At 41.3% G+C, this 11,314-nt stretch overlaps 1 protein-coding gene across 1 annotated transcript; it reads right to left on the bottom strand.

Annotated features, from left to right (window-relative positions):
* Positions 1 to 7,746: 7,746 nt before the first annotated feature.
* Positions 7,747 to 8,610, bottom strand: LOC103797894 (probable G-protein coupled receptor 141). The gene has a single exon (XM_009070128.1). It carries the CDS (start codon positions 8,608 to 8,610, stop codon positions 7,747 to 7,749), a length of 864 nt encoding a protein of 287 aa, XP_009068376.1.
* Positions 8,611 to 11,314: the final 2,704 nt, after the last annotated feature.

Raw genomic sequence — 11,314 nt, forward strand, 5'->3', positions numbered from 1 at the left:
TCATCATCTCCCTCCTTGCTAGCCAGGACCTAAAAGCAGGCAGCCACTTTCTTGTTAGCACTAAGGCACTGAGAACCCCCATCACATCTTTCCTTAGCAGAAAGAAAATTACTTCATCTGAGGCCAAACTTTCCCCTCTTCTGCTGTGTTCAAGTCTGATGCTTCACAAGTGACATTCACCAGCTCGTGTGTTTCTATATGTACCTCAGTGCTCCTGTGTGGTTTTCCATAGATGATTGTATATATCTGCTTGAAGCAGGAGGTCTCCTGCAGGCAGGGATGCCATCTCAGTCCCGAGTGGGTCAGAAACTGGGACATAAGGGGTATGCTTGAGGGTCTGAAGCAGAGAAAGACAGCTAAGAAGCACAAGGAAGAAGGACAAAGATGCCAAGGAGCTATTTCACTGAGTGCACAATGACTGTATTTGCTGAGGACTTTATATGCTTTTGGAGAGAGTTCCTGATCCTCCACATTAGGAGGATCAAAACATGAATCCTCTCAAGAGTTCAGGTAGAAGCTCTGGAGTCTAAAGAATCAGAAATGGGATTGCTCAGTGCGCCTGACTTTGTGTATCACACTTTTTATCTTTTTTTCCTGGATCTCCAAAGAGTTTATATTCTCTATCTGTTCAACACAAGAAACCTTAATACTGAGGAACAGCTGAAGCAGTTCACTGCAGCTCCTTGCCTTGCCTGTTGTTCTGTTAAGATTATGACAGGGAGTAGATGACCATGAGCAATAACACTCACTGGTGACTGCATTCAGAAATTACATTTTTTGCTATGGATGTGTCATTACATTGTATGGTTTCAGTGATGCAGCCCTTTCATCTTGTACAACATCATCATCTTCCTCCTGAGCTATGGCTCTTGCCCTTTGATTGTCAGCCTGGTCTCAAAATTGTCAGCTGATGTACAAGATGTCTCTGTACAATCTATGCAACACTCTTTGTGTGGCAACAAATAGTCTTGACTTGCCATAGATTTAATATATAGCTTCTCACTGACAGCTGAAAACAGAGTAGTAAAGAAGACATTAAAAAATTGTAGGGTTTTTTTTTGCTGGTCATTAGTATACTTGTTGGATTTTATAAATTATATTATTTCATGATTTCTCTGGGTTTAGTTTTGTCTGATAAAGTATTGTGTATTCTCTATGTAACAATCGTTGCTATAACTGCTGCCCTCCTGTAGGTTTTCTGCAATGTTTTCATCCATGCACTTACAGATAAAGTGATTTTCAATTTCTTTCATAGTTTACCCACATGCAGTTCTGCTCTGTATGCCAGATAGCTGCGTTATGGCTCATGGTGGCACCCCAAACCTCAAACTGCAGTGTATGTGAGAAAAGGCAGGGACTGTAGTGTGTTTCTATGTTTAGGATTGCCACAGAAAAAAATCAAGTGATAGTTAGGATAAGTGCTATTCAGAACAAAAGCAGCCTGATGCACATGAATCCTAGACTTGGGGACTGACTTCTTCATAGCAAAGAGCCATCCTGAAACTTAGAGTATCTGGATAGTCAATACAAGGAGTTCAGGCTGAAACAGTGAAAATACAAAAAAAGTGACAGCTTTAGCCCTGAGTTCTCATCAGAGTACGTGAAGTGAACAATTTCATTATCCATGGAGATAACATTGGTATGCCTGTATCACACACACACTCTGCAAGTGTGCCGTCCCCACACTCCTGTCGTCATGACCTCTTACAGATCACTTTCTTTAGTTCACACTTCCGTAACTGCAAAGGCAATGGTCTTCAGATATTCCAGACAGGAGAATGGGGATTGGAAATTGTAATGAGCTTCCTGCTATGTATGGGTTGAACAGCCTGAGCCATCTGAAGCAAATTGCGTTACTTGATGATCCTTTCTTTTTCCCCACCAATATCCGTTAGTGCTCAGAATGTCCTTGCTTGAGTGGAGAAAGAAAAAAAAATGATTGGGAGTGTGCCTTTGTTTCCTCCTAATGCATCTGTTCCTTCTGCTTGCTTGCAGTGAGGTGCATGCCTATCTGACAGCATCATCAATATGACCTTTCTCTATAAGCAGGCACAAGGAACACATACATCAGAAGCAAATAGAATTTTTTCCCATTTAAGCATTGCTCTGGATGCTAGCAGACATGAATTTAAAAAAGATGTGTTTCTTATGCATCACCCTTAGCACTGTTGAAAAGGATTTGTCTAAGTTAAGTAGAAATAGGCTACTTATAGTAGCACCATAGCTATGACAGTGGTGAGCACACTGATTTTTGATGGCAAGAATCTTCTTGATCCACCTATAGCTTTCCATTATCAAACTGACTTAGGAAGTCAGGGATACAAATGGGATTTTGGTTTTGGTTTGCTTGCCTGCTCTGTTTATGCAGAACTTCATGCAGAGAATAACAATGGAAGATACATTTAGCAGTTTGATATTCTTTGCTCCAGAATGTCTGGGAATTTTCCCAGTGTTCATTTGATAACATTAAAAATGAATGGGCTGACTAAGTGGCTTACAATTTTGCATATTCATTTAACGTGAAAGCAATTATTAATGTGTATAATTATCCCCAGAATTACTTGGATCCTGCAAATGGCATTCAAACCAACCATTTTAAACTGTTTTCCAGAGGATGTGTCATTACATAATTCATAGTAAGAATAGTATCCTACAATCTGAGCTCAATATTATTGTCCTTTCAGACTTTATTTCTCAGACTATCCTTCTGAAGGGTGATAATTTTCTATTTTAACCAGTTTTTAGAGTTCTTCCAGATCTCAGCAGGGGACTGGGTATTGAATAGAGCTTATCGCTATCACTTTAATGTGAGTCTTAGATGTAACAACACTGAGGTCAATGCTCAATTTATTATCCTCTGAATTAGGAGGACCATAGTGAGACCAGTGAGTGGTTTGCCCCCACATGGCTGAGCCCTAGCCAGTGAGAGAAGGTAGAAACAAAATGGTCAAGCATTAAAATAAAACAGAAAAAGGAGCTTAGACTAAAATGCAAAGCGAAATCAATGGCGGAAGTAAAGAGGCAGAGAGGAGTGTGGTCCATGGGTAGGGTTAAAGAAACTGACTGTTGGGTGGAAGAAGAAATGGGGATGATCTGGATCATACAGCAAGCACTAAGAATGAAGTTCTACCTGAAGCCTTGCTACAAAATCTCTCCCAATTTTTATTCACTGTGGGAAGAAGTTGAAGCTGCATTTCACTTTCCATACAATTCATTGCAGTGGTTAATAATAAAGGTTGTTTGGCTGTGGCTGCAAGGAAGAAGTATCACAGATATAAATTTCAGCTACGTCCAATTTTCTGGCAAAGGAAGGTGGTGGGTGGTGGGCTGGGCCTGGCCAGCAGCTGAGCACCCACACAACTGCTCTCCCAGTCCCTCCACCCCCAGTGGGATCAGGGACAGATGATGAAGAACAAAAGCAAAAGCCATGAGTTGAGCTGCAGACAGTTTAATAGGTGAAAGGAAGATTAAAAAACCAACAAATAACAAACCAGAAATCACTTATCATCTCCCACAAGTAGATTGATGTCCTGCTAGTCTCTGAGCAACACCCACCAAGGAAGTAAATCCCTTCCCCTCTTCTTCTACATCCCTTTGCATTGCCAAGCACACCATCATATCATATAGAAGATCCCCTTGTCCAGTTCAAGTGAGTTGTCCCACTGTATCCTCTTTCGTTGTCTTGTCTACTCCCAGCCTATTCACTGCAGGACAGACTAGGAAAGAGAGAAAGCCTTGATGCTGTGCAAGTTCACTCCATCCCAGCCAGACCCAGTGACATGTGTAGTCCTGCAGTACCCAAGCAAAGCAAGCAGAGCAGGTCCATTGGCAGCCAGCAGCCCGTGGTTACCAGACAGCTGTGATGGGCAGCACAGCTTCAGCGTCATGAAAGGAAGTCAGGTCAGTGAGCCAGGGTTATTTCAGCAAGGCCTGCAGCCAGGCACAGGTGAAAACTGTCAGGCAGTAGCAAAGGGCAAGGCCATAAAGTCATGGTTTGTTACCATGGCTGAAGACATGTATGTAATTTCCCTTTTTCTCTCCCAAACTCACACACCATTATGGTGGACTGATAGATTATCAGCAGACTCACAAGCAATGTCAGATGAATCTGATCTTTACCAGGTAAGTCACCTTGGAAACACTGGTCAGTGAGAATAGGCAGTGACCCAGGACACTTCTTCAAGTAACAGATTTTTTTTTAATCTAGCCACAGGAATACAGTAATGGTAAAACAACATACATGTTGCACCACCTGCAGCTTCACCAGTGTTTCTAAAGACTTTGGTAGATCCAACTTTAGAATCTATCCCTTTGCATTTTGTCTGTGTTGTACTGTGTTGTACATCTAGCTGATGCCTTTGAAAATAATGGGCTGATGAAACTATTGTATTAACAGGAGTGCACCTGGTAACTCTAGAGGAAGCCATAAGGGCAGGATTTTCGGAAGACTTCAGGACTTATTGCTGGACCCTGGACACCTCTCACCTTTTAAAAGAGGCAGAAGGGATCCTGGAAACATCAAAAGTATTCATCAAAGTTTTTTTTATGTAAATGTCAAGGCAAAAACATTTATTCAGCATTGACAGAGTAGGTGTAATCTCTTATATTCAAGGAAATGCCATCGATCTGAGGTGTCAGTAGATCAATCAAGATTTCACCTGTTTGAATCCAGGGATCATAGCACTTTCTGGAGCAAGGATTGCCAGATCAAAATTTATGGCAGCTTAGGGAGCTGTGCAGAAGGAAGCATACCCTTGTGTTACTCCTGAGAGTCTGGGGTGAGGGAAATCTGGCTTCAAACTCTTGGAATGCTGCAAATGACGGTCGAGCCTTTGGCAGACAGGTTAGAGACCTTCTGCACTGAGCAGAGCAGAAAGAATGAATCCTTAAAAAGAACTTTTAAATAATGAAGATAAACCAAAGATTCCCAGAATGGATGTAATTCCCAAAGAATATAACCTATCTAATGAAGAAGATATATACTCCAGCACAAGTTTATATACACATACATGAGAATATGTTGAACAAATTAAACAGTTCAATAAGTTTATTCTAGTTCTGCTTTACGATATGTGTCAATGGAAAAAATATGCCCTCTGATAATAAATCAACAGGCAGCTGAAAGGGTCCTTTAAGAAATGTTTGTTTCAACATTGCCTGACTTTGATGGCTTGTTGTGTGGCAAAGGCTTGGTGTCAAAGCTTGCTGAGCCACAGGACATCTCTGGTGATGGAAATCCTCTGGCAGTCAAGATAACAAGATGTCATTGTCCACCAGGATTCCACCAAAACTCTCCAACTGCCAAGATAACAACCAAAATCCTCTCCAGCTACTGAGATAACAAGATCCCATTGTCTATGGTAAATATCTGGCCACACCTGAACCACAACTTTCTCAGGATTCTTGCAAGGCCCAGCAACTCAAGGGGAGCTGACCAATCAGTGCCGTGGCAGAGTCTTATAAAAAGCGACCTGCATCCCGTGTGTGCGTGTCTGTGTGTGTGTGTGTGTGCATCCACCACCCAAGAAAAGACAACTATGGATCATCGGAATGCCGCTTGGATCCACGGTGGTGATTATCTCTGCTTTGGCATCTCAAATCTTGCTTACTTCCCCTGTTCCTAACTCTCCTATTGCCCTTTCTCACCAATAAGAGTCTCACTTGCTGGTGGTATTTTGACCTTGTCTGTGCCTTAATTCATATTGGGGGACCCAATTAAACTCCCCCATGTCTTATCAGACCAGGACAGCAACTGGAAGTGAAAAGATATCAAAGTTTTTTTGAAGGTTGATCAAGTATTTCCCTCTCCTAGAGAGTGTCTGATCCTTCAGTAAAGGACCCCTTGATTTGAATTCCAGATCCAGGTATAGAACTACAGCAATTTAGTAGCAATTTATATTTCTTTGGCTACAATGGACCTAATGGATAATAGCCACAGATCCAGTCCTCATGGAAGAGTGACAAGGGAGAAATTTTCAATTCTGTGGCCTATTCTGCTATCACTCACTTTAAATATGTAATTACCACAATTCAGTGAGCTGCTTGTGGTTTTGGAATGAAGCAAGATGAAGTTTTGAAAATGGTAAGTGTTTTCACATAATTTCATTAAAGCACACTTTGTATAAGTGAAGAAAAGAAAGATTCTGCTGAAATATGCTACTACCTTGTTTCAAGGGTGGGTTAAGTGAGTGGGCAGTGAGGTGGATGGAGAATTGGCTGAATGGCAAATCCCAGAGGGTCATAAACAGTGGCAGAGGGTCTAGTTAGAGGCCTGTCACTAGTGGTGTCCCCCAAGGTTCAATACTAGGCCCAGTATTGTTTAACTTATTCATCAGTGATTTGGATGAAGGGACAGAGTGCCTCCTCAGCAAGTCTGCTGCTGACACAAAGCTGGGAGGAGTGGCCAATACCCCAGAGGGCTGTACAGCTCTGAAGGAGAACCTTGTCAGACTGAAGAGATGCACAGAGAAGAACTATCTGAAATTCTGAAAGGCCAATTCAGGGCTCTGCACCTGGGGAAGAATAACCTCTTACAGTACAGGCTGGGAGCCAACCTGTTGGAAAGATACTCTGCAGGGAAGGACTTGGGGGTCCTGGTGGACAAGAACTTTTCCATGAGTCAGCAGTGTGCCCTTGTAGCCAAGAAGGCTAATGGTGAACTGGAGTGCATTAGGAAGAGCATTGTCAGCAAGCTGAGGGAGGTGATATTGCCCCTCTACTCAGCCCTAGTAAGGCCACATCTTTGTGTCCAGTTCTGGGCTCCTCAGTACAAGAAATACATGCAGCTCCTAGAGCAGGTCCAGCAGAGGGTTACAAAGATAACTGGGGGACTGGATCATCTCTCTTAGGCTGAGAGAGCTGGGCCTGTTCAGGCCCGAGAAGAGACGACTGATGGGGGACCTCATCACTGTATATAAGTATCTGAAGGGATGGTGCCAAGAAGATGGAGCCAGCTCTTCTTGGCAGTGCCAGACAAGAGAACAAGAGGCAACAGGCAGAACCTGGTGCACAGAAAGTTCCACCTGAATATCAGGAAGAACTTCTTTACTATGTGGGTGACTGCACACTGGAACAGATTGTCCAGAGAGGTCGTGGAGTCTCCCCCACTGGAGATATTCAAGAACAGGCTGTGTGTAATCCTGTGCAATGTACTCTAGGATGGCCCTGCTTGAGCAGGGAGGTTGGACCAGATGACCCACTCTGGTCCCTTCCAACCTTACCCATTCTGTGACTCTATGAATCCTTTTTCTTCAAATAGAGTTTGTGTACTTGCTGTCTAAAATCTCTAGTACAGATATCCTGTAAAGGAATTTATTTCTTCCCACTCTTCCCTTCGATATCACATTTGCCAGAAGTTATTAGACCATCAGAGTAGACAACTTATTGGCCACAGTGAGCTGTTGTTATAGAGACACTTTGAGTTAAAAAAACAAATGAATGGATACTTGTGCTTTAATTGTTAGAGAAGGACAGCTGAGGAAAATCTTAATGAAGCTTCAGGGCATGACTCTCAGGTCAAAGATTAGAGTAACACTCACATTTCTGGCTTCCAGAGAGAAGACTGAAAACAGCAACTTGTGAAAGATGGATCTTACTGGTCTGCAAAAGCCAAACAATGCTATAGACCTGCACAGCCATGCCGAAAACTCAGCAGTCTGCCTAGGTCAGGAAAATCCCAACATAGTTTAGTTTCTGCTAAAAGCCAGTATTGACATATTGCAGCTGGATTTCTTGGTAGTTCACAGTTCAGTGGGCTATTCCTGCTATGAAGCACAACATATCCAAGCAGCACATTGTTGTTAAAGCTAAAAAAATTTCATTGTATGGGAGTAGTTTATGGTCTTTATCCAGGTGGTAGTTTTGGATATAATATGCTCTGAATACATGATGAGGCATAAAGCACACTAATGCTACCAAGATGAAGAAGAAACTCTTTGCCTGAGCCCTGAATTCCACATGAGAGTTAATGTCAGGCCAGTATTTCACAGTTAGTCTGTAGATCACAAAAAACTGGATTGCAGTGAGAACAGCACAAACTGCCACCATAATGCCAACCATGCAGTAGTTTGCAATCATCATGGGCTTCTCTTGTATCTCTTTGTGGAACTGAAAGCATTCAGAGGGCTTGTATGTCCCAACGGTGCCATAGTACGAGAGAAGAACAGGTGTCATCACCAGTGCTCCCACCAGCCAAACAGCACCCACCCATGCTGTAGAGCAGCACTTCCTAAATTTGAGTTGGAAGAGGCGTATTATGATGATAGCCATGTAAAACATGAAGGTGGTGTACATGTGGAGGTAGATGAAGGCACTCACTAGCCTGCAGGCAAGCATCCCAAATTTCCATTCCTGCAAAATGTAATAGCTGAGGCGAAAGGGGATGCTGAGTAGCATAAAGGTGTGCAGCACTAGGAGGCTGATGATGATAATGGTCATCACAGACTGTGATCTCCTTTGAAGCAACTGACGGAACATCATGATGACCCCGAGGGTGCCACCAGCCAAGTTGATGATGTACAGGATTATGAGAAAAGTGTGGAGCTTCGGTGAGGTGCCCAGCACCGTGCCATCAGAGGAATGGTTCTGCTGGGTTATGCTGCTGTTAGACATCCTCCTAAGCTCCTCTTTTGAAGGTTACTGAAAGTGAAAAATAGGAGTGACATGCTTTCTTTGTTACTTCCATTATCATTTACTATGGAATGTTACAGATTCATGAAGGGACACACTACTGAACTGTCTTTGAAATTAGGTCATCCCATGTAGTATACAACCTTATAATTGTTGTCATACTGCATATGACAGCAATAACACATGCCTCAGTGTTAAAACCACATTTTATCTAATTCTGAATGAGATTTTTATTTAATAAACTGCATTTTAACCAGAAATTTTTTTTCCTATTATGTGCCCCTAGATTCAGCCATTTGAAATAATGAAGGTCCTGTCTGTTTGTAAATTGTGCAAGTTTACTATGCACTCATGTCATAAAGCTAAAATTGAAACTGGGAAAATACTGAAATGTGAAGAGGTTGTACCTATCGTGTGTACTCTTTGATGACACCTAGGCCATCTTTTTAGCACGTTACGTGCTGGACACTGAACACCTATAAGTTAGCAACAATTTGTTTCTAGATACATACAGCAAATTGAAAATAAAGCTCTGCAGATGAAAATTAAATTTCCTCCTGCTTCAGCTCCAAGTATACAGAATTTCACCTGCAGAACTTCACCTGAGTTACTCTACTATGAAAAAATGAAGAAAAGTTAAAAGCTAATTTAGGAATGATCTACTGAAAGATATTATCCTTTTGGAACTTGTTGACCATAGCCACACACTGCTGCATTCTTATTTAGGCTTAAGGCAAAATGTGGACTGTTCAGTTATCTGAGCTTGCATACAAGCATAAGGGGATAGCATGCAGGGCAGATACATACTTTGCTCATGAAATCTGTCCTTACCTTAAAAAGAGCTTCAGAAGAACAAAGTAAGAGCTGAAAAATTCTCTCAAAAAAAGCAGAGTCTTCTCTCTGTCTCCTTTGAAGTTTGAAATCAGTAAACTTGTTATAATTCTGTTGTACTCATCTGTAAAGTGATGGACTGCATCTGCAAAATATTTTCAGATAAACTTCTTATTTATGAAGCATCAGGCAAAACATCTTTAGAAGGCCATTAGAGTCTTGTGTCCAAGACTAATATAAACCTTTCTGTTCACTTCCTTTTAAAATGCATGGTCTGAGAAGCATTTAAATGGTTAAATTGTATACCCACCTAATATTCCTAAGACAAGCATGAGAAATATGCTTTCCCAAAAACTTTGCTATAACAAAAGTTTTACAAGCAAATTCATTTTCCAATTTCTATTGTTAATATTTCAAAGTGACTTTAAGAAGGTACAATCTTTTTGTTGTTATAAACAGAAAAATTACAGCTAAATGCCAACATTTTATATCCCTCAGAAATAGATTATGGGGATTTTTCACTATTTATAGAAATAAAATGTTTGAATTTTACCTTATAATCTCTTGCTTTTGTGACTTCAACCTTCTTCGCCATTTCATGCAGCTGTAGCATATGTCATACAAAACCCGTGTGAAAAAAAGAGCCTTTGGTGTTACTGTTTTACTGAGGACAGTTGAGGGTTTTCTCAGCCCACATACAGGAAGGCACAAGCCTTTCTTCTTGCTTAACTATGATGTTAATCTCATACATTCAACATCTAGTGCTATTTTGACGAAGCAGAGAGAACTGAAAATATGAAAAGCTGTTGAGCTGTCAGAGATCATTGTCATGATTACACAAGTAGAACAGACCCACAGAATTAGGCAGGACTACTTCTGCCCACAATTTGACCAGTCTTAGAGCTCAGATGGGCAGTGATTCCCTGTACAACTACCACAAGGTACTGAGTTTTGCTACTAAGCAAGTAAGAAGTGCCACTGATTGAGGGAAGAAATATGCAGCTGAGCAAAGGATTTTTTCATTATACATGCACTTTTCCCCTGAACTTGTTTTATGTTTAATAATTAAGCTAAATGTGCCAGAATAACAAAGTGTTTAAGAGACATAACGGAAGATTTCACTCTAACAGGTTATTAGATTTTCAAGAATTAAGAGGAGATTCCTCACTGTTTAAACATTAGAAGTAAAATAAGCTTCGGACATATATGAAAAGCAACTGAAGAGTTCCTGCTGTTAAAAAAAGACAGAGAGAGGCTAGTAGCCCTTGAAAAATATGCCTGAACTGCAGGCATGAATGCTGACCTCAAACCATATCATCGGTATAAGATAGCTCACTAAAAAGAGGAAAGCTTTGAGTCAGGTCTCTTCTAGAGGCATTGACTAGAAATTAAACAGGAAAATGTTAGCCCGGTCTATTTTTCAACTCCAGTTCTAGATTTCAATTGGAGTCAAACATGATAGGAAAACACACACAGTTTTGTGAGCAATAACAAAAACAATATTCCAACAAGACTGAACTAGCATTGCTCCTGTCATCATGCAGTCGTCCTCTGCTGTGGATGAGAGGATGGTTTTCTCTGAGAGGCTCGTCTCCTATCAAGGATAGTGTTAAGAATAACAACATTTGAAACAGTACTATTAGCAGTAATAAATACAAAGACTCAAAACCCCCCAAAACTAGTTAGGGAGAGAAAGAGGAAGGGCTGCGAGGGTGAGCAAGAATGTGGAGACAGCAGTCTGTGAGACATTATCAGGATAAACTCTGAAAGCTTTGAGGAAGCAGTTACCATTTCATCTAGACCAGGATTCAGAACAGGTGGGATGCCTGTTTTGGACACTGCATATATTCATGGG

Source organism: Acanthisitta chloris, unplaced genomic scaffold (assembly GCF_000695815.1).
Source record: "Acanthisitta chloris isolate BGI_N310 unplaced genomic scaffold, ASM69581v1 scaffold14492, whole genome shotgun sequence".
In the NCBI taxonomy this organism is placed as follows: Eukaryota; Metazoa; Chordata; class Aves; order Passeriformes; family Acanthisittidae; genus Acanthisitta; species Acanthisitta chloris.